The sequence below is a fragment of the Tachysurus fulvidraco genome, chromosome 4 (assembly GCF_022655615.1).
Source record: "Tachysurus fulvidraco isolate hzauxx_2018 chromosome 4, HZAU_PFXX_2.0, whole genome shotgun sequence".
Taxonomy (NCBI): Eukaryota; Metazoa; Chordata; class Actinopteri; order Siluriformes; family Bagridae; genus Tachysurus; species Tachysurus fulvidraco.
The window spans coordinates 10,587,205-10,611,227 of NC_062521.1; the positions used below are offsets into that span (position 1 = coordinate 10,587,205).

Genomic DNA, 24,023 nt, shown 5'->3' on the forward strand with positions numbered 1-24,023 from the left:
TTTCTAACCTGACATACGCTACTTTGTATGTCTTGATGGAAAGTTATATGGTATAGTGTACAAGCACACAAAAATAACTGTACTTTTTCAGTCTGCCATTTATCTCACTTGGAGCTGAAGTGTTCTAAAACTTTAACAATTGGTACATTTCTACACAAAACACTTGTGCTTCATCTGCAAAGAGGTCTTTTTTCAAAAAATTTTGATGTCTTAATCTGATTTTATCTTCCACACAAATTCACACACAGATACATCAGCAGTGGACCTCTAAAGATGTTGTTCATGTGTGTGTTTAGATTTAATCTGGCTGTTGAGGGTGAGTGAAGGTGCATTAATGATGAAAAAGAAAATAACATATACATAAAAGTTGGTAAGGCTTTTTAAATGATTTTCTAATAGCCCCAAATAATTGCCCTAGAGCATAATTGTGTAAAATACTTGATAAGTCCACTGGTAGTATAGACAAACTTGAACGATTTTCTCTGACAGTAAATACTATTTCAGGCAGTTATTGACTAAACGTTACACTACTGATGAGTCTGCTTACCATCAGTGTGTGTAATTGAGAGAGAACTCAGATTGATAGTAAATGTATCCAGTGTTTATTTATTTATTTATTTATTTATTTATTTTGTCAAGACCAAGTTATATGCGCTGTAAGGTGTGTTGTGGTTGGCTGCTTGCTATTGATTTGTCCATACCTAGGAATTTCCCTAAGCATTCTTTTTTTTTTTTGTAGGAAATTTGCATGCAAGCAGAAGTGTAAACAAAATCTCATTTACCATCCAGATTAATCCTGTCTTTATCGGTTCTCCTCTTGAGTTTGTCATTATGTTTTTTATTGATTGCCAGTAGGTTGTAGTTCATTGCAGGAGCTCTTCATGACCGCTGACTTTTGAGTTAAAACACCATAACAGGACTCGCTGGAGATGTGACGTGTGAGATTTGCCGGCTGTGTAAACTTTTGCAGGATCGTTTTATTCACTCCTCTTTCCCAGCTTGTGTGTCTCGGCATCTCTTCTGTCTTCACTCATGTTACTGTTTTACTATGCTACACTTGTCAGGTATTTTTCTCAACCCAAAGAAAGTATGTTTCATACAGTATGTTTGGCTGGCACAGAGCTTTTGATATTTCATTTAAATTAAGTATTGGTAGGTGCTACAGAGAATTGGGATTTATTCTTGTCTTAACATTAAGCACACGATAGGCTTACTTAATTTTAACAGGATACCAATACATCTTAATCAAAGCACACTATCTAAGGTTTATTTGTAAAGCCCATTTATAAAAAATGTTGACAATTGTTGTGCTTTATGAAATCACACATCTAATAAAAACACCCTAGATTATAAAATAAAGTTTATAATCTAAGCTGATAAAATATAATTGCGGTTATAAAATAAAATAATTAAGTAAATAAAAAAATGTAAAAACACATCAAGACTGTCATTCAAGACTAAAATGTCAGATAAGATATATTGTATACACAGGAATTATTGTACGTAACCAGCTAAATGCAATATAGAAGATCTGGTCTGATTAACAGATAAGTAGACAAAGGAGTATAAGGAGACAAAGGAGACAAATTATCGATAAGGAGTGATGACAGGTTAAAATGTATGGACAAGGAATGGACAGGCTAGTATTTTACTAAGTATAAATTTGAGTATTTAGGTTCTTCTTCTTCTTTTTCTTTTTCTTCTTACTGTAGGTAACATATATACTTATATGTACCTCTTAAAGTTATCTGATCTCATTCCAGATTTAATCCTCTATTGGTTTTTAACTTCCATAGTTCAGGGTGGATGAGGTCAGGGCTCTGTGGAGGCCACTTGGGTTCTTCCATTCAAGCCAGGGCAAACCATGTGCTAATGAAGCTCACTATATGCACAGGGGCATTGTCATGTTAGAACGTGTTTGGACTTGTCCAGTCCAAAGAAATTGTAATGCTACAGCATACAAATTGTGTGCTTCCAGGTTTGTTGCAACGGTTTGGGGAAGAACCACAAATAGTTGTGATAATCAGGTGTCCACAAGTATTTAAGACAATTACAGTAATTGTTTAGAAGCCAAGACTGTAATGGATTATACCTGACAGCTATTTATTTATTTCTATTTACTTTAGGGTTATGACCTTATAATAAACTTGAAGGTGATTGCTTGCTTTATAATGCCAAAATTGTCTTAGTAATCACCAGAAATTATGTGAAAAAGTGATGAAATTCTTGCCAATTAGACTCCACTAACCATGACTAAAATTGCTTTCTTGTCATTTTATCTAGACTACCTTTTATTGAAAACATCAGTCTTCCTCTAGGAAAGGCACAAAGCTACTAAATTTGTTTAAGGCAATGAAGTGTTACTGCCATGACACTTGAAAGTTTAGTTGGTGACTTGGTCAGGTACTGTAGTAACTTGCCCTTCACCAGGGTTTTCAGTAAAACAAGGTTGAGGCATGTATGGCACATGCCCGCACTTGCTGCCTCCTCCACACTGATGTCTCAGGATCTAATGTCTCTCATTTGACAATGTCTGGGAGAAGGAGAGTTTGTGCAAATTCCCATTCATATGCCTTTCAGTTTACAAGCCATTACATGCATCTCAGTGTGGTGACAGTTTTCAAAGAGTAGTTTCACCTGAAATAGTTTCAGGCCTTTGGTGTGCAGTCTTTGCATTCCCTGTCTGTCTCTATTAGGTGTGTGCTGGTGATTAAGTGTAGAACTAGTACAAAGCAGAAAATTATGACACATGGTAACAACATATCAAATAAACACTTATCAGCAGATACGATAATTAAATTTTAACCTAAGTAAACAGCTTGTTATTCATTAATAATTTCGGATGTAGTTTTTTACTACTCTCCCACAATATATCTGTATAGTACTTTATTACACAATCCTACAAACTAGGTTTAAAACAGAATAATATTCAGTATCAGTTTCAGCTTGATTCCTGAGTGTCTTATTGTCGAGGATGGTAAAAAGAGACGTATGTGTGCTGTATCCATGTGCTTTTGGCATGTGTTACTCCTGAAACCATTATGTAAATATTGGGAACCACTGACTATGTAGAAGTACTGGATTGAAGTTTTAACATGTAGTGAAAGTGACATTGAGGAACACGGAGTACAGACAGTCATAAACACAGGATGAGACGTACTGTTGCTGAAGACGCAAATGAACGTTAACAATTAACAGACTGTTAACTTAGTACCGGTGAAAACAAACAACTGTTCTGTTCATTCTCAATTATATCATTTTATCTTCATATGCCCTGTATCCTAATAATGTTTAAGTAAAACCTGCACTTAACACAGACCTTCTTTGAAGTGCCCAAATATGCTTTATATTTTCTCCATTCACTTACAGATTTACAAATTTATTTTGTACTTAATTTTTTTTTAAATTCATTCAGTTTTTCCCTAATAAGATTGTGGCACTGCTCACTTGTTTTGATTGTTAGGTTTCCAGGTAGCTAACTGTGGAATGAAAGAAAGAAAGAAAGAAAGAAAGAAAGAAAGAAAGAAAGAAAGAAAGAAAGAAAGAAAGAAAGAAAGAACGAACAAGCCAACAGATTTTCCAAAAAGTAAACAACATCCAGAAACCATGTGGGAAAAATAAGTAGACACTTTTTCTTGGACTTTATCAGTCTCTCACGTGGTTTTGGTTCACTTTTCTTTACAACAGCTTCAATTAATTGAAGTTTGGACATTTGTTTATGTACAGCACTTTTAAAATCCCACTACAGCATCTTTGTGATTTGTGGTTATGGACATTAATTTGACGTTTTTGTATTAATAGATGTTTTGATGTGTTTGTTGTACTATGCTGTGTTTGGATCTCATCAAACACGGCGATGTTCATGATGACCAAACATCCTCACCTTCGTCTCATCAATACAAAGGATATTGTTCTGTGGTTTGTTAAACTACAATTTACAACTAAACTGCAAACCTAAGGTGCATGTACTATAACATATTTTGAGAGAAGGCTTATTTACAAGCCATTTTTTGGTCTTTTTTGAATTTTTCTAATTGTTCTTACAGAATCCTGTAGTTCACAGAAACTAGCTCTTGAAGTTTGTTTAACATATCTTGAGCTTTAAATGGACTGACCTTGATTGGCAGCTATCTTGAATGGCCTACATTTGTAAAAGCATACAAACAAAAAAAAAACCTCTAGTAGAATGGTAAATTTAGACATTATTTGGAGATAGCCTTATAACCCTTTCCAGATTGATGAACTGCAGCAGTGGTTCTTTCTCTCCGAGGTCATGGCTGATGTCCTTTCAGCTGTGCATGATGTTGACATACACCTAAGTTCTCCAGAACACAAAAACCTTTCTTGGACAATTTAATGATTGAAACTGCTATAATCAGTCAAGTTTTGCAATCACATCCTATTCATTGAACAGCTGATATTTTCAACAAAATGCACTTCAAGTTAAACATTAGATACATTGGATTCAGAAATGACTCATAACCTCATACATTTTTGGTTACACAAGTGTGCTTTTGACTTTATAGTATACGTATAGTGAAAGTGAAATTATTTACAATCACACAACCAGATGAGAAAGTCTAAATCCTATAGTCTAATCTAAAGTATATAAAGTGTCTTCCTCATGTCATCTCAGGGAGTTTCTCCTTTTTCAATCACCTCCGATTTGCTCAATAGAGATCATTTATAGTAAATTTATTATCAGTATTTCTCTCTCTATTTCTGTATATGTTATATATATAATAATATATATAATATATTTCTATAAAGGTAGTTACACTTTTTGATGATTATATAATATTGTGCATTTCCTTAGTAACACCTGGCTGCTATTTACTCTTTAATTATGGAAGTAGGAAGGGCGCAATTGTTATTTTCCATCTGGTTTTTAAATTTTCGTTTATGTTTAGGGAAAAATGACTACATATTAAATATCTTTTGTGCTATATTGTTGTAATATGAGGTTATTTGTTTATAGGGGTTTTAGGATAATATAGCTGTTAATGTAGGGTCTTATAAAAAATTGAATTGAATGAGAGTGGACTTTCTTGTTTCCGTGACTATATGATCATAACTCTCGAATTGATTCCAGTTTATTTTTATGTGCTGTGTGTTTTTCACATGTGAGTGTCACAGGGTGAGTTTGTTGTGAACTGATTGTGTTTGTGTGTTGAAGTGTGGATTGTAAATTACACTGACGGAGTCCTGTGGGTGGAGTGAATCTGAGCAGGCAGCATTGTGATGTGTGGCGTCACTGTGAGAGCTTCACTCTGAGGCTGTGACGCAGGTTAACTTGCCTGCAGAAACAATAGAGCTGACACGTGAGCATGGCGTAGCGCTCTCACAAAGCCCCTCTCACTGCTAGTCTAAACTCATCCACCCATAGACTGACCTTGCCATGCACCAGAAGCCTACTCTCCACCTCTGTGCCTACTGTATACAGAAAGATCACATTCTGCAAAAAGGGATTTAGATCCTTATCTCAATATTAAAAGATCTGAATTATGCCTCGATGGTTGTTCAGTAAGAGTTTAAAATCAACTATCAAGTTTTTGACATGCCATATCTTATACAGTAGGATTGTAAACTACGCTGTTGCTCCTGTAGTGATGTGATCACTCATTCATTTGATGCTACATCTTTTCTCCTATTTGGACAACAGAGGCCATTGAGCAATAAGACAGTTCAGGTGGTGTTTAATATGAAATGTCAAGTATGATAGGAGCCCTGCTTAGCTTGACCTGCTTTCCCAATGGGTCTCTGTTGAGGAGTGGATAGTGGTGTCTCCTGCTGGCCTGAAGGAAACAGGGGGCCAAAGGGTTGCCGTGGCCTGCGCTAAAAATACCAGCACTATGTTTGAGTCACACGGTAGCCTCGGCTTCCTGTTTTCAGTCTCCCACGTTTACTTCCCAGAGAGATAGCGAGTGAACCAGAGAAGGGGGAAATAATTTGTGATGTTTGCAGTGATATTGAAAAATAAATGCTTACTCATCATCATGTTACTTCCAACCGAAGTGAAACAGACAGTCAAGAGGACCAGTCGAATTTGCTGAGCTGTGATTCTGTGTCGTATCATATGCCACAGAACTTATCTTTCTGATAATAAACCATATTACTTCTGCTTCTGCTCCCTCTTCCTTACATGACATCTCAAGATGCAACTGAATACAGATGTATTTCAGTCAGGGCCACTGCAATCCTTTAGTAATAGTCAGGATAAAAATAGGTCCTTTATCTCCATAATTACATTTTGCAGCAATTCCATTTCACCAATATGTCCTTGTTTGTTCCTGATACTGATTGGAATATACTGTAATTATTCATTCAATCAGAATGAATTTGTGTGATTCGTTTTGAGAAGGTGAAAACAGAAAAGCCAGTAGTGTTAGATGGTTGTAATGTATAAGGCCTTTGGGTTGTTTTCTTTTTGAGCTCCTAGTAGACACAAGTCAAGTCATGTTCACTATGAGTGAGTACAGTGAGCTACACAAGCACTCATTATTTCTTGACAAATTTTACAAGGACAGGCATGCTGCACAAGGCTTATTCTGACTTTTCCCACACTTTACTGTCTATTGTAATATATTTTTGTGGAATTTAAGTCATGGTAAACCTGATATAAATTTAGTACTCCCACATATTTGCTGCTTTGTTGGTTTTTGCTGATTATTATACAGATAAGGTTGTAAACTGTGGCTTCCTAATCAAGTCGCAACATGTAGCATGTACTGTACAGTAATGAAGGTCTGGTATGTTGTAAATAATTCCTGAGGGACATGCAGTGGATTTTATATATTCTGCTTCTTTTTTTTGCACACAGATACACAGAGCCACTTAATTACACTAGTGCAATGTAGTGAGACACGACTAAACATGTTTTGTCAAGATCACATAATGAAAGCCTACAGGACATTGAGAAATAGGAACTTTTCATTTACAGTCTTCTTTTCTTTCTGACTTCTGAACGGTACTGTATTGTATTAATATTCAACTGTGTTTAGATCTCCAATTCAATAAATGTATTAATACACAACTTTATTAATTGAGTTTCTTTCTTCTATCGGTTAAACGTAACGGAAAAATCAAACTGGGTATAAAAATGTTTATCCCCATAATATGCAAAAATACTATACTGTATCTGTTCAGATTGTAACAGAGCAATGTTGACTAGGTATCTTTGCCATAGTTTAAGCAAAAAACATTCTCATCAGGACACAATTGTATCAGCAAATGATACCCAAACCTGCACTTCAATTAACAGTCTTAAACAGGCTGTGATTTACAGTTCCATCTTCAGAGCTTTTGTGGATTCCTCTGGTGACAATGAAATGAACATATGAAATGAAAATCGCCATAACAATGTGGAATATAATCAAATCTGTCTATTGTATTAAATCATTTAAGGACATACAGGTTCACAATATGCTCCCTGTTGCTGGCTTAGCTGAATTTGCTGACTTTAAAACTGAGGCTTAATGATGGATGAAGGATGTGATATCTACAGCAGCATCTGGGAGGTTTTTCCACTGTGTCTGACTCCGGCCTCAGTAGCGTCTAAAAATGTGTCTGGATCGTCTGCTTTGACCTGACTTATCACCACTGATTTTACTCTGACTGATCTGACTCTCAAATTTCAAATTCAAATTTATTTGTGTAGCGCTTTTACAATGGACATGGTCTCTAAGCAGCTTTACAGAACATAAACATAAACAAAAAGTTAATAAAAAGATTAATATAATACAAAAAATCAAGATGAATATTAGACAATTGATCATTCATGTCAAATAATAAACAATTTCTCTAAACAGGTGGGTTTAGTGGTTTAGTTTATGAAACATAATATATCTTAACATGTCTCACTATAAGTTGTTTTATTCTAGAGACCACTAGTTTAGAGTATTTATTTAAGTAATAGTAACTTACGTTAATTAGAATAATTCTATAGCACTTTTAACAATGGACATTGTCTCAAAGCAGCTTTACAGAACATAATATAAAATTTTTAATATTAAACAAAGATTAATATAACACAAAAATTCAAGATTAATATTAGACTTATATTTAAATGTGTTTGTATTTATCCCCAATGAACAAGCCTGGTGACTGTGGTGACTGTGGTGAGAAATAACTACCTTAGATGGAAAAGAAAGAAGGAACCTTAAGAGGAACCAGACTCAAAAGGGAAACTCATCCTCATTTGGGTGACACTGGAGGGTGTGATTATAAATATACAGTCTGACAGTTGTGTATTGATTAGGAGGTTGTTGTCCTCAAAAACCACATGGAGTTGGCATCTCCTCTTGGAATGTCCGAGTACTTCATGAGTCCAACTAGAGCTGGTAAATCTCTAGATGTCTCAGGATCCTCACATGGTCACACTTTCTTGCACACATCTTCACTTCATATATTAGTGGTTTTATATATAGATGTAGATGTGGAGAACTTCTATTTGCCTGCCCACAGAGGTGACGGTGAATGTACTGACTAATCATCTAGTCAACCCTTAAAAAGAGAGTTAAAGCTACATTTATTAGGACAAACTTGCAGATCACTGAATACTTGGAATCTCAATAGATAGCAACAGCAATTTATGTTGCTTCTTTTGCTTGTATTGTATCTATGGGATAAGAGAAAGGTTTTTTTTCTGTAACACTTTCCATGTCTTTTATTTTGTAGGTGTTAAAAACCCAACGTTTCCTAACGGTCTTTGGGTTTTTCCCCTTACGAAGCTTATTTTTGGTGTTGCTTTAATGTATTGTAGTTATGCTACTCTTAATTTGAATGACTTTTTCACTCAGTTATCTTGACTCATGCAGTAGTCTAAAGATGGCTTGTCTGCCTTACAGTGCGTTTATTCTCAGTTTCTTTTAATAGTACGTTATTGTTAGTTCACTCAGTTACTGACAGAAATGGCCCGTGACATCTAAATACCATGTAGGCTATTGTTATAATAATAAAGGAAAGACCAAAAAATGTTATTAGCTGCTATTATGCAAACACTGCCAATAAAAAGAGATTTGTATTGTAAGGAGAACAGACAGGTTCTAGCTGTCGATTTTAAGATTCATGCTTTTAACCTGGAAGTATAAATGAAACCTGTGTTTCTTAATATTACGTGTAAGCTGTTGTGTGATATATACATTTTGAGCATCAACTTTTCCATCTTCCTTTCACTTTCATGTTTTGTCACACATCCAAGTTAAAACAGTATACTTTAGATCAAGTTCATACTTGCATTTACATATACTCACAGTAGCTGACACAAAGCCTGAGGTCCCACAATGTTTTGTATAAAGCTAAATATATGGCCCGTATGTAAATGAATAGAAATGAACGTGTTCACAGAGTGTAAATGTTGCCAAGTTTTGAGGTTAACTTACACCCTTACAACACTGATTACACAACACTGAGCAACACTTGTGGCTCTAATTTCCAATAGGCTTTGTTAAACATACATTATTATATGCAGCCACCTGCCTGCTGCCAATGTCCTTAACTTTAGTTCATGCAACAGAATATATAATCAGCCACACTTTGCTGACTTACAACTTTTTGTGCCAACGTATACGTATGAGGGTCAGACAGGCACTTTGAATGTTACCATGTGCTTGTCTTAAATTGCGTGTTTAGGCTTGTATGCCTTTCTGTAGCTCTATGCAATGAATTGCATAATGTCCTACTTCTAAAAAAACAAACAAAAAAAAACTAGTGCAAATCACTTAGTACATCAGGTCTAGGGTGTATGTGACGAAACAGACAGAGCTGCATGTTTAACTATAGTTTACATCACCTGAATAGATAACCATCCAGTGCTGCATTGTGTTGCATATTTGTAAATGTGTATAATTACATATGCACAGCTGTGTCGTACTGAACCATAATGATTCTGAGACATATCACAGATCACACATGGTGCATCCTTTTCCTGAAAATAATGAGCATTAGATTCTGCCATGGCTCCAGTTTTCTTCTGTGTGCTGTAACACAACATGACTCTATAGTGAAAGCTATTGATTGGGAAAGCTAAGGGGCAGGAAGCTGAAATAATAGTCAATATTAGGCACAGTTTGTGCTGGCTAATGAAGCCATAACGGCTGCTCCATCAAAACTAGATTAAAGGAGGAAATGGAGGGAGGATGTGTGTCTGAGGGGAATATAGGAGGGTAGAGAGCAGAGACACACATGAAAGGGGATGTGAATGGTTAGGGTGGAAAAGTGAAAGAGAGGGAGAGAGAGAGAGAGAAAGAGAGAGAGTGTGAGAGGAGAGAGAGAAAGAGAGAGAGAGGATATGTGTGGGTGTCAGGTTAGAACACACAGTAACCACACACTCGACACATGTTTACACAGGATGCATTACATGTACTTTGTAACGGATCAGCATGAGTCTGACAGAACACACAGACCGTCATGTGAATAAGCTGGGATTGTAGTATATAGTTATTATCACAATATTAATGAGAATGATCACAATATATGATAATCTCTCTGCAAGTATTCCAAAGGTTGTACCTAAACACATACTCAATGTGTGTGTTAAGCTGAGCAGCAATTTATTGTGTTAAAAGTTAAGCAAGGTTCACAAAAATTCTAGAAAAAGAGGACACTGGTTGTGGTAATAGTTGCGATGTATTTATATGCAAGATAATGCAATCTCTGCTCAGTCACAAACACACATACACATGTACTGTGCAGAAGAAGAAGTATGTAAAAGAAGTCTCTTCTAAAAAAAAAATCCATAAATGTGAAAATGCTTCACATTTTAACCTGTACTCTTGTTTGCTTTCGATAGTGTTTCTACTGCCATATGAGCAGAATGGTGAAAAAATACCCATGCCTCAGTACTAGTATATAGAGTAAAAAGTGTGGAAAAGGTACACATAGGTTTCAGCAGCTCTTACACAACTTACTGTCACAAAATTATAACAGTCCATAGTAGCTCATTTAAATCTACAGATTTTCAATATATGTGGAATATCACAAATCAATAAATCAATCAATCAATCAATCAATCAATCAATCAATCAATCAATCAAGCTTTATAGGCATCCTACACTTGGGCCTGTATAAACCGTATATAAGTTGCATGTAATGTAAAGTTAGGTGTGGAACGAGGTGTAATGTCAGTAATACCATAGCGTGTGTGAGTTCAGATTCAGTTTTTCAATTGAGCTTCTTGTTAATAAATTAAAATTTTTTTCCTGTCTCAGCAAAATGTCATCAAAGTGTGATTTTCAAAGGGAGAACGAAATGAATTTGTAATTGCATTGAAGCTGTTCAGCATTTGCCCGACATTCAGAAGCAAGAATGCACTGTTTTTGTAATATAAAATGCTTTTAATTATATAACTCCTTTATATCATCTTCTAATGTTAGCAACATTAGATTTGATTGCTTGGAAAGAATTGCACAGCAAAGGATTTTTTTTCTTCTTCTTTTTTTTTACCTGTTTTGTATCCTCACTGAATGTCTAAAAAATATTTTGAAGGTCGATTCACATCCTGTATCTGCCTCAGAACGTTAGTTGCGATCTCGCAATTCTTTTCAATCGATACAAGCTGTAAAATAAGATGTGTTTTCTTAAAGGACCTTATTATTGCAGTATGACTGAAATTAACGTGTGCAGAATGTATGTGCAGATTCCAATAGGGAAAGTAATCACACACAAGTTTGCATGGCTATTAGCCCTTATGTTTACTGGATTATTAATACAACAAACCACCTCGTTTCTTTGAGTTGAAATGAGACTCTTTTGACTAATGTTATTCATAAGGGTTTCATACAAATTGAGTTCTCCATTAGATTGTTAACAAATGATTAGGCTGCGTGTAAATGTGGCTATGACAGTGTCACTGCTGTGCTGATACACACCTCAGTGTATACGCATAAATATTTACAGAGACGTTTATTTTTGTAATTTTATGTCCTTATATTTTTTCACGCTTAATGCTTGTAAATATTACCAATTGTATATATTCAGAATCATAAACAAATAAATGTTAAAAATTGTTAAGGAAAACGTGACACAATTATTAATGTTTGTACAAATTGTCCTCAAATGAACAAGGTTGTGATAGTCTCAAAGATGGGCTCACCATTTCAAAGCCTTTAGAAATTTTTAACAATTCAAATTTGGTTGTAAGTTTGTTGTTAGTTTCTTTATTGACCAGAATAAATTCTGTTCTAATATGTCATAGAACATTTCTCCAGTCATGTCTCCTTGCCCCAGAATCATCTGGACTTCATAGTGTTCTTCAGAACCATGGTGTTCTGGTATGGTCTGGTCTGTTGGTTTTGTGTGGATTTATGATCTTGGAATATGGGTTTGGTGAGGAACTGAGATGTTCTGGTGTTGTCTTCTAGGTTGGTTTGGTGGTTAGGTGTTCTGGTTTGGTCTGGAATATGGGTTTGGCAAGGATCCGTGGTGTTCTGGTATTGTCTTCTAGGTTGGTTTGGTGTTCTGGTGTGGTATGGAATTTGGATTTGGTGACGAACCGTGTTGTTCTGCTGTTGTCTAGTGTGTTGGTTTAGTGTTCTGAGAAAACATTCACTACAACCCTTAATTCCCCATTAGGTGTTCTGGTTTGGTCTGGAATATGGGTTTGGCAAGGATCCGTGGTGTTCTGGTATTGTCTTCTAGGTTGGTTTGGTGTTCTGGTGTGGTATGGAATTTGGATTTGGTGACGAACCGTGTTGTTCTGCTGTTGTCTAGTGTGTTGGTTTAGTGTTCTGAGAAAACATTCACTACAACCCTTAATTCCCCAAACCTATGTGTTGTAGTTCTATTGTTGTTTTTTTCGACCAGAGTACATTGCTCGAAAAGAGTTCTGATTTGTAGAAACTCTATTAGTTGCATATCTCTGACTTTGGGAAGTTGTGTTGCACATTGCATATTGCTCACTATGTTACTTTAGTTCTCACTGCTTTTAGGTCAACCTGCAAGTCTTTCCATGTTACACTCTGCTTCTCTTTGCGTCTCTTATCATTAGTCTGAGAGTATGTTGTGAAATCTTCTGTCCAACAAAGTTTAACAAAGCAGTTGTACTGACAGGGATGTTTAAGCTCTTTGGTATGGTTCTGTACCTTATTCCATTGGAATGTGTTTTTGAAAACTGTTGTCATTGAGAACTTAAGAAAGCTCCTTCACTTGTACCATGATTTGCTATTTAGTCTCATATATTTAACATTTACATATATACTTTGCGTTTTAAATACATTTCCCCTATCAATTTTTAAGCATATATCTGTTTATGCATATGAATACATTTTGGTTTATATTTATGTGGATACGATGGACTTGCACCTCTGGGGTTAGGGATTTTATTTGATCCTGTGATTTGAGGGTTTCCTCCAGGTACTGCTTTTTCTTCCAAAGAATTCCAAAGGCATGCTTTGTAAGCTAAACAGCATATCTACAGTAAATTAGTATGTAAATGGATGTGTGTGATTGTGCCCTGCAGTGGGTTGGCATCTCGTCAAGCGAGTCTTCCTACTTGTGCTCCTTGTCTCCTAGAATAGGCTTTATAGGATAAGGGATACAGGAAATAGATGGATAATTTATATTTCTAAGTACAAAGTCAGACATCATGTCTGTAAATGTGAAGTGTATTTGGAGGGATATCAAATAACATAAAGTGTTCATATTTCCCTTCAATGTAATGTATATTTAGGATGTGTCAGGTGGCTCTAAAGCAACTAAAACTTTTCCATATTGCAGAAATGAGGACTTTTTCACTCAAGGCACATGCAAAGTACTGTGCAATGGATGAGGTGAAGATGGTACTGAAATATAGAGAACAGCATAGCGCACAGAGGCGGAGGGTTTCCTAAAACGTCTTTGACGTCTTACTTCTGCTCACATTAAGTGTGTCTTATTTAGAAAAAAATAAGGAAGTGGCAAAAAAAGTAACTCTTAAACGTTTGATTCGGGGATACAACAAGCTATAAAAAATAGTCTGGATGTCTAAAAGCAGACTGCTGTACAGTTGCAGTACTCTGTTGTGGAATACTAGAAGTGGTATGTAAGGGATATAAGAGAAATAATGCATTGGAGAAGTTCTTTGGGGAATGTGTTGGATAAATAATAGAACTACATAGAAGCATGCAATAGAGAAGCAAAATATGGTAAGCGAAAGGTGTACTACAGTCAAAATAGAAAATATTTAAATAATGTCCTCACAATTCAAATATTTTTGTAAAAGCTTCTCGAATAACAGTGTTTAAATGTCTCTGTGTGTGTGTATGTGTGTGTGTGTGTGTGTGTGTGTGTGTGTGTGTGTGTGTGTGTGTGTGTGTGTGTGTGTGTGTGTGTGTGTGTGCGATGACATATACAAGCAAAGGCAAATTGAATTGCTACACTTAATGTAATTCAGCTGCTTTTGCTGTGCCCTCCCCTGTACGCTCATGTCCCTACTGTATGTACTTAAGGAGAAAACTCTCAACTTCCTAATGAGCCAGTGGTCATGATGAAGAGTGTGTCTGCTAGTGAGTTGGTGTCAGTGAGGCTATAGATGTATCTGTGTGTGAAGAAGGTAAATGACAGTCATATGTACTTGCTATATTTTTTCCTAAAGGCTCTTTTTAGTGTATATCTGAAGATAGGGAACAAAGGAGAAAATATCCAGAAGGCAAAATATGATACATAGTTGTGAAGTGGACAGTTGGCAAGTAAAGACAGTGCTGTAAGGAGAAAGAGGGAGAGAAAGTGAGAATGCAAGAGAGAGCTGTGGAGACAATGTCAGGACACCCGCTCTGGGAACACGGAGCACATAGTGTTTTATCTCTCCGATGACAGTGTGTATAGTCGCCTGTAAAGTGTGTGTATGTGTGAGAGGTGACACACACCAGACCCCTGCAGCTGAGACCCCCAGTAGAAAAAAGCATACAGCTCTGGGTGTGTGTGTGTGTGTGTGTGTGTGTGTGTGTGTGTGTGTGTGTGTGTGTGTGTGTGTGTGTGAGTGTGAGTGTATGTGTGTCACACCGGCATACCCTGTTTTAAATACTTAATCTAAAATAATTGTCGCTTATGATTCACACCATTTGTGCTGGATAATATCATGCTTCACAGACTTTTGTTGTTTGATGTTGTTTTTCTCTGCTATTAATTTTTTTTTTTTATGTAGATAATGGGTTGTTTTGCCAGCTGACGCATCAGCTGTTAGTGTATAAAGGGAAAAGGGGTGACTTTCAGAAAGCAGGACACACAGATGCAGAACTGGTGCATTTCAAGCTGTTTCTGTTTTTGCAAAAGAAAAATTTCCCCTGTGAGTCTGTGTGTCTCTCACCTCATTTGTATGTGCTGAATAAGTGATAAGACACCTTTAGCACAGACACTGAACATTCAGGGACATGAAAGAGACTCTTGCATTGTCTCTGAATGCTAAATAAAATCTTAAGATCTTTAAATAAAAAATATGGCATCTATATGTGCTGAGGTGATATTTATTATCTTTCGAAAAGATTGCAATAAATAGATTAAAAATACTACATGAAATTGATCTTTTTAGCGATATATATGATATCCAAGTCAAAATGCTGTTAATGCGGATATTCACAGGCCTTCATTGTTCCTGTGTGTTGTTCCTGTAAAGATTTGATGCATTATAGATGATGTAGGATTTATTTATTTTATTAAAATACTATCTAAAATATGTAACAGTTTTTTTTTCTAGTAACAGTAACTCAGTTAGTATCAGTATAAGATATTGACCAATAATCAGACCTCTGATTTTTTTTTTCTACTGCACATTATCTCCCAGATGAGGATGGTTCCCTTCTGAGTCTGGTTCCTCTAAAGGTTTCTTCCTCTTTTCTCAGGGGTTTTTTTCTTGTCATTGTGGCCAATGGCTTGCTCATTAGAGAAAACTGTTAGAGATATATATTGTAGTAACTTCATTTTAGACTTTAAACTTTAACATTTTATTGTTTTTATACTTCTGTAAAGCTGCTTTAAGACAATGTGAATTGCACAATACAAATAAATTGAGTTGAATTGAATTGAATTAAATTAAATTGAATTGAATTGATATTGCCTTTAGAAAAACTGAAAAATAAGGGTCATTGTATCCACTGGTTTTAACATTTTTTAGGTGAGATAGCATCTACATTTGTGTGGTCTACTTTTTTTTATTAAGTCTTTGCAACCCTATCCACCATTGTTAAATATAGAGAGTTTTAGTATACAGTGATCTGATTAATTGTTTTGACATGCTAATCATTTAGATTACATTGAAACTGATTTGAAACAGTGGGATTTAAGTCCTCTTAAAAGAAAGAAAACGCTTTATCTGAGGTTTCAAGAGTAAATGCTTAGATTCAGTAAATACTCACTATAACAGTTGGGAAGGTTCACAACATCCTCACTATAACAGTTGAGAAGGTTCACAATATCCTCACTATACTGTAACAGTTGAGAAGGTTCACAACATCTTCACTATAACAATGGCGGTTCACAACATCCTCACTATAACAGTTGAGAAGGTTCACAACATCCTCACTATAACAGTTGAGAAGGTTCACAACATCCTCACTATAACAAGTTGAGAAGGTTCACAACATCCTCACTATAACAGTTGAGAAGGTTCACAACATCCTCACTATAACAAGTTGAGAAGGTTCACAACATCCTCACTATAACAAGTTGAGAAGGTTCACAACATCCTCACTATAACAGTTGAGAAGGTTCACAACATCCTCACTATAACAGTTGAGAAGGTTCACAACATCCTCACTATACACAGATGTGTACTGAAGGACTGTGTTCTCACCAGCACGATTTACAAGAATATAAGTGCCTGTTTGTGCGAATTCAGGCTCTTCTTAACAAGATGTTAAAGCTTACAGTAAAGCAAGGCTGTACTTGAAGAGCATAATACCCTCCTCATACAGTACCTCTCTTCAGGGCCAGAGTCAGATGTTGCACGAGAACAGAGCAGACAGACATACAGTAAAAGTGCGTAAATCCAGTCTTTATATATCTAGTCTTGCAAAAAACACGGATTTATAGTAAAAACCTGGCTTTGCATGCTGAAGTGACAATATGTAAATAAAAGAGTGATCTGCAGCTGTTTGAAATATACAACATATTGTATTGTTTTTCCCTTAGTAGTAAATTCATGCATTTTTTTATATGTATTACAGATTGACTTGGAGCCAGAGGGAAAGGTGTTTGTCATCATCGACTTGACTGGATCTACCAGTGAAGGTAAGGTAATCCCCTTATTTATAATGCTCGCGTGATGATATGTATCACATTGCTTAGTACCCATTATGTCCAATCTGAGTGACTCATACTTGAAGAGAATATCTCTGGGTTTAGTTTTGTGTATGACTGCTTATATGACATAAAAGCCATCTGACTGAATTTGATCCTTGGCAGTCTTTCATGATTGATAAGGAAAGAGTCTAGCCTAGGATGTCTTTTACTGTTTCTGTGGTGAAAAACATGTTGCCTGATTACTCAAGCCAGACTGGGTGGAGTCTAATACCAGCAAAATAATCCATGCCCTTCCCTCCTAAGGCCTTTCCATGTAGTGCTCCTGGATGGTGATCAGAGACAGCTCAGATTCAGCCCTTCCCTCCCACTGAGGAAAACTCTTCACATGTTTGTCTCTCACATGCTTGTGTTATCAGGGTTAAAGGCTATATTCTTCCTCCATCAGTTACTGTACAATAGCTTCCATTAAGACACACTCTGATCTTGCAAAAAAGACTAGGTCAAGTTCAGACTCTTAAAAGTTCCTGTAAAAAGTAAAAGCAGTGCCATTTACAATCTGCACAACTGCTTTGCGGATGTTTTCAACACATTTGAGCGCTAACGCTCACTCCAAACTAACTCCAGTGATCCTTATTGTTGGCCCCTTTTAAAAACACTTGGTGCCTGGAATTAGATTAAACCATCTGCTAAATGAAATATATGTATATGGGTCCCTTAAAGGGAAAAAGTCCACCCTGAAACACATTAAGTAGGTTCATACTGAAATATAATTTGTTCATTGGTTCTGTTATTTTCTTTATACCTGTGACAAGGTACTGACTGTTGTACTGATGTCACTGGAAGACTTTGCTTGTGCAGTTCCAATGACCACATGTTGCGGTTAGTTCACAAAATAAAAGAAGCGTTTCTTTTCTTTTTCATAGTATTTTGCACCAGCATTCGATGTCATGTTAATGAGAAATCCAACTCGACAAAGTTGCAGGATTTTAAGCAATAAACATGTAAAATGAGAATAAAAAGCAAAATATGGTCAGTCGGATTTTTAATAAAACATATTACGTATGATTTACATAAAATATTACAATTCTCATCAAAACATGAAATTATTGTTTCTACTAAAATTATCTTCTACTAAGATTATATTAGTAACTATGTGAGCCTGATCGCAATTTACGTAGTTTTAATATGAACCAGCTACAACTGTGAAGTCTCGTAAGGATCGTGACTGTAACTGTATCTATAGTATTAAATGTATGCATGCAGCGCGTGCATTGTAATATAGAGCAGCAATGTGGCTCACCACCATCGTAGGTTTGAGTTTCAGGATTGGTATAAGATTTTATTCAGGCTCGTGTAAATTGAATGAGAACTCTTTTTCAGTCTGGAGAGTTATGGAATAAAAACACTGTCAATAATGACTTGATACTTAAGTACAGTAAATATCAGATACTTTAAGACTTTTACTTGAGTAGTATTCTAAAAGGTGACTTTCACTTCTACCAAAGTCTTTTTCTAGTACGATACTTGTACTTTTACTCAAGTATTGCTTTCTAATACTTTATACAACACTGACGATGAGTGAGCGCTTGGCTGCTGATTTCGGCGCCAGTGGTTTAAAAGAGGGCGGGGCGCATGCACACTTCGTGGAATCGATTCATCTTCCCTCGGATAGTAATGCCGGTGAACGTGATGATGTATTTTTGACAGTTGTTTCGCAGACCGTTTTCGTGTGTGAAAAAGTGGTGTTGTGAAAACAAGCGTTGTGTATGTAAACTGTCATAGTCGTACATTTTGGAGTTGTATTTGAACAAACACACAAAATCTCGTATCTGTAAACTGTCGTGGCCGTAGATTTTGGGATCCAACTCCGCAAAATTTAAATTTACACACAAATGCTTTGAATTATGTACGATTATTATTGACAGTGTTTTATTCCATAGAGAGTTAGTTTCCTGAAAGTTTTTTAACCAGAAACTTTGTGGTTATTGCTTCACATCAACTGTATTCAATAGAACTTGCTCATTTTGAGCTTTTTGTTCCCAAAATTAAAATGGGATTGAAAGGGAAAAGACTCGCAGCGTGTGTGTGTGTGTGTGTGTGTGTGTGTGTGTGTGTGTGTGTGTGTGTGTGTGTGTGTGTGTGTTGTCAAGATGTGTTTTTTTTTCCTGACTCTTTCCCATAGACACTTAAGCAAGTCAATGTAAAATAGCTGATTAACAGTCTGGTCAGGTTGAACGCAGTCATCGTTGTCTTGATGTGCAATTTGACCTAACGTGCTTTTTCTCGTTTTGGAGACGTGCCAGCAATGGGTGGTCTTTTAAATCACTCTTACAAAAATCTACACATTTATGTGCACATATTCGAAAAAAAGACATAAATACCACACGTATCCACAAGGTATAATGTCTCTCTGGAGATTGACTCAGAGGACTGTAATCATATGTGGTACTACCTAGAGGCAAATCCTGGAACAACGCAGACTTTATGGCATTTAGCAATTGCCCTTATCTAGAGTGACTTCTCATTTTATACAACTGAGCAATTAAGAGATAAGGGCCTTGCTCATGGTCCCAGAGGTGGAAGCTAGTTAGGGATCTGGGATTCAAACTAGCAATCTTCTGATCGTAGTCCACCTTAACTACTAGTCTACCACATCCTGACAGCCCTGACTTCACTCAGTGCATTCAAATTCCCAGAAATGTTCCCCCCTCTTGTTGAGGTAGTGGCTACAGCAAATATTGGAGTCAGAGTACCAGAATACATCTACACACCACAGTGCTAGTTACTACAAAGCAAAAAGTGCCATGGCTGCAATGACAACAATGCAACAATGACATTGGTACTGTGCATTAAATGTAAAGGTTTGGAAAAAGATCAGTTTGTGCCAATTCCATTGTTTGTGCATTGACACTATAATGTGAATTTAAAAGTGAAGCCTACTGTCTCTGAGGCTAGTTTTGGGGTGGGGTGGGCTGAAATTTCAGTCAGGTTTCATAACCTAACCAACATGGACCTGAAGCTCTTACTGAGATTACAGCCCCATGAACTTCATTTAACATTGTAGTTTTACAGCTTCATTAACTTTGTAGATTTAAAGCTTTGACATTTCTGCAGCATTGCCATGTCTTTTCTGCTGTAATCTGTTGTAACAGATCCTTGGAAAGGAATTCTTGGTATTTTTTCTGGTGTATTGCTCATTTAAATATTTAAGATAGCTCTAGCTAGCTACACTAGCTACATTTAATGTATTGACTGTATGAATTAGCGAACGCACAGTAGTTTGTTATGGCTAGCTTGTCACTACTTTTTAGTAACTGGCCTTTGTTTTTGTAACTATTAATTGATCAAGTCAACAATTACACTATAAACAGCTTTTAGTTATTTTGTCTAAATTATATTCCATGAAAATAAAAATGAGTCTTAGTTTTAAATTTATTCATCCATATTCATTTTTTTTTTGTTTGTTTGTCTCCTCAGTCACAGAATTCGCATGTATTTGTGCATTTTGACACTTTAATCATTATTGAATCAGCAATTAAACACTTAGTAGTTTCCCCAACAGAGGGAAATTTAGCTAAGTTATCAAAGATTGGTACCGGAAAAGATTTTATCACTAACAGAATTACTGTCCATTTTTCATTTCCTTATCAGAGAGATTTAACTTGATAGGTCTGTAAGCAGCGAATCTTCAGTTTGCAGTGTCGTTTTGAATGACTCAGCCTGTTGACATGTTGAGCACAGCTTTAAGAACACCACTGAGGTTTTGGCCTGAAAGTGCGCTGTATTGTTCTTGGTGTCTGTTATTTGAAACGACTCAAGACAGCTTTGATTTGACTGATAATAGAGCACCATTCTGTTGTGATCTAGACTGGAGTGTTCAGCTCAGAGCAGCAGGGACAGCATCCTACTGCCTTGCTGGTTCTGCCTTGGTACCCAGCTAAGTGTCTATCAATGCAAAATGCTGCTTTGTCGTACTTAGATGACTGAGTATTTAATACTTCACTGTCTAACACATTTAGAAGAAAAAAAGAGAGATGACGACAATGCTGGAAAGCTGTCATACTGAGTTCAGAGACACAGTGAGACAGAGAAAGATTCATTTACTGGAGCATATGGTATGAGGTCCCTGTGCCTGTCAGTGTGTGAATTATTCAATCCCATATGAGTGGCTCTGCCTCTTTTTTTTTTTACTTAGTAGCTTTATTATATAATGTTTCAGTGAACTAATGTACAACATGCATTAGTCTTAATATAATGCTTGCTTTCTATAATAAAGGCAGCAATAAGTCCATTACTTCAGTCAGTGTGCACTACGGAATACGTATTATAGCTGTTAAGATAAACCCACATCATGTACATTGCAAACATTTAAACTCAGATTCAAACCACCAGCACTATGGTTATAAAGGTCTCAGAGTTTACAGATGGCTTCTACCTGCCAAAACGGTGGACTCTTCAGTTTGTGTCTCCGGAGAAATGATTATTCCAGTATGTCAACTACCTACAACGACCCTTTTAATTAAGAAATATTTAGGACCTTTCAGAAATTTTAATTTCTTTTTTAATTTCTGTAAAAAAAATAAATAAATAAAAAGGCTTTTTTTTATTGGCATATGAATATTTCATTCATTAATTTATTCATTTTCTACCGCTTATCTGAACTACCTCGGGTCATGGGGAGCCTGTGCCTATCTCAGGCGTCATCGGGCATCAAGGCAGGATACACAATTTTCCAGAGATGCCAATCAGCCTACCATGCATGTCTTTCGACCCGGGGGAGGAAACCGGAGTACCCTGAGGAAACCCCCGAGGCACGGGGAGAACATGCAAACTCCACACACACAAGGCGGAGGCGGGAATCGAACCCCCAACCCTGGAGTTGTGAGGCTAACGTGCTAACCACTAAGCCATCGTGCCCCCCACATATGAATATTGCTGTTATTGAAAAAGAAATGGGTATTTTTTTTGTTCAGTGTGTTTTTAGAACAAAAATGGTTGGCAGTCAGGTCTAAAATATATAATTTTGTAACTAATATTATTGAAAAGATCTTTTTTAGAGGTAAAAAGATACAAAAGTAATTTCAGAGATAAAAAAAAAGAGAACTCCACAAAACAACAAGGGCTTCATTGTGATTTTGTGCAGAAGATTTGTAAAAATATATAAATGTAAGTCTCTCTGGGTTAAATGCAGACTGAGTAAATGCACTGAGAATGACAATGTGTACGATGACACTACCTACTGCATTTGATTCTGAACCCAATGTTCGACTGTTATGTACTATAGTATGTACTGATTAGTATATGTTGGTAGTATGAATGCGATCCGATTGCACTACATCCGCCATGTTGCCATGATTGACCATGTCATAATAACCAAAAGCGTTCTATTCCAAAAAAACATTTTAACCATTAAACAGTTTACTCAGTTGGTGTTAAGGAGCATGTTTACATTTTTAACACCTATAGCACATAATAAGGGCCAGTTCTGACAGCTATTTTGTATTTTGTATGCACTGCACAAGCAGTAGATGCTTCCAGGGGTTTATCTCCCACTGTGTTATGAATGCTGACAACATACTACCCCTTTGGCATACACTTACTGCTTTTCAGTTACTGTATAGTACAGTAGGACAGTTGTCACTCTAGTACCCTAGAAGTCACTCTGGAGAGCTGGTGAAAGCAGGACTCTAAAGCGATTCACATATTTTCCAAAAAGCAGACTTCAATTGAATATTTATAAGTAATGACACTATGCATGAAAGGGATAAACTATGGTCACCCTTTTAGAACAGGTTACAGGTCAAGCCCAATTAGGAAGCTAGAATTGTTAACCATCTTAGAAAGCCTTTCTCAGAGTATATTACTGGGATGAGAACATACAGGAGGCTTTGTTTCTCCACTACACTGTAAGTGAGCACTCTCTGTGTGCCATATGACAGCGCATAAATACAACACTCAAATTGGCAACATTACAGGAAAAAAAGCTTACATTTAACATCCTTTAGTATTCGGTATGAGTTTTGAAGAAATCCTGAAAGAATTCGGAGCTGGAACCGAATGTTAGATGTTTTTGCAAACATGCAAACATGCAAACTCCACACACACAAGGCGGAGGTGGGAATCGAACCCCCAACCCTGGAGGTGTGAGGCGAACGTGCTAACCACTAAGCCATCGTAACCCACCCACCCACTAAAAGAAATGTATTCTGACAGCCATTAAGTGTGTGTGTGTGTGTGTTTGTGTGCAGAAGCTGAAGTAGCACTTTTATTCGAGATCTAATCTCTAGCTTTGCTATGTACGTGATGTACTGTGTTTGAATGACTTCTTGGAAGGAAGAACAAAACCACTATGTCAGTTACATCTGTACAAATGTGGACATATCACATCTGTGACGTGAAGTGTATACACTTATATCCTTGGTATGTTTCATATATAAAAATCTTGTATGTGACTGTGATCAACTGCTCATCGTCTTTTGAGCTACATGAGTGCAGGTGAGCCATGTTTGAACTCCTTGTGGGAACAAATTTGTTGTCCTTCCTTTCTGGCCAGCTTTAGATCAAAGACCATTGATAGCAGATGTGTGTGTGTGTGTGTGTGTGTGTGTGTGTGTGTGTGTGTGTGTGTGTGTGTGTGTGTGTGTGTGTGTGTGTGTGTGTGTGTGTGTGTGTGTGTGTGTGTGTGTGTGTGTGTGTGTGTGTGTGTGTGTGGTAGAGATTTATTAAGGCAGAGGTCTTTTGTCCCCCAAAATGTAGGATTATCTGACAGATTTGACCTTGTCCAAGCGAATCTCTTAAACAGTGATCACACG

General features: G+C 36.5%; 1 protein-coding gene across 2 annotated transcripts in view; it reads left to right on the top strand.

Moving 5' to 3' along the window:
- Positions 1 to 24,023, top strand: part of prkceb (protein kinase C, epsilon b) — a 76,820-nt gene that overhangs the window by 2,888 nt on the left and 49,909 nt on the right. For both annotated transcript variants that reach the window (XM_027150240.2, XM_047812720.1), the window contains exon 2: positions 17,136 to 17,199. In XM_027150240.2, the coding sequence (XP_027006041.1) occupies positions 17,136 to 17,199 (64 nt within the window). The remainder of the gene's footprint in view (positions 1 to 17,135; positions 17,200 to 24,023) is intronic.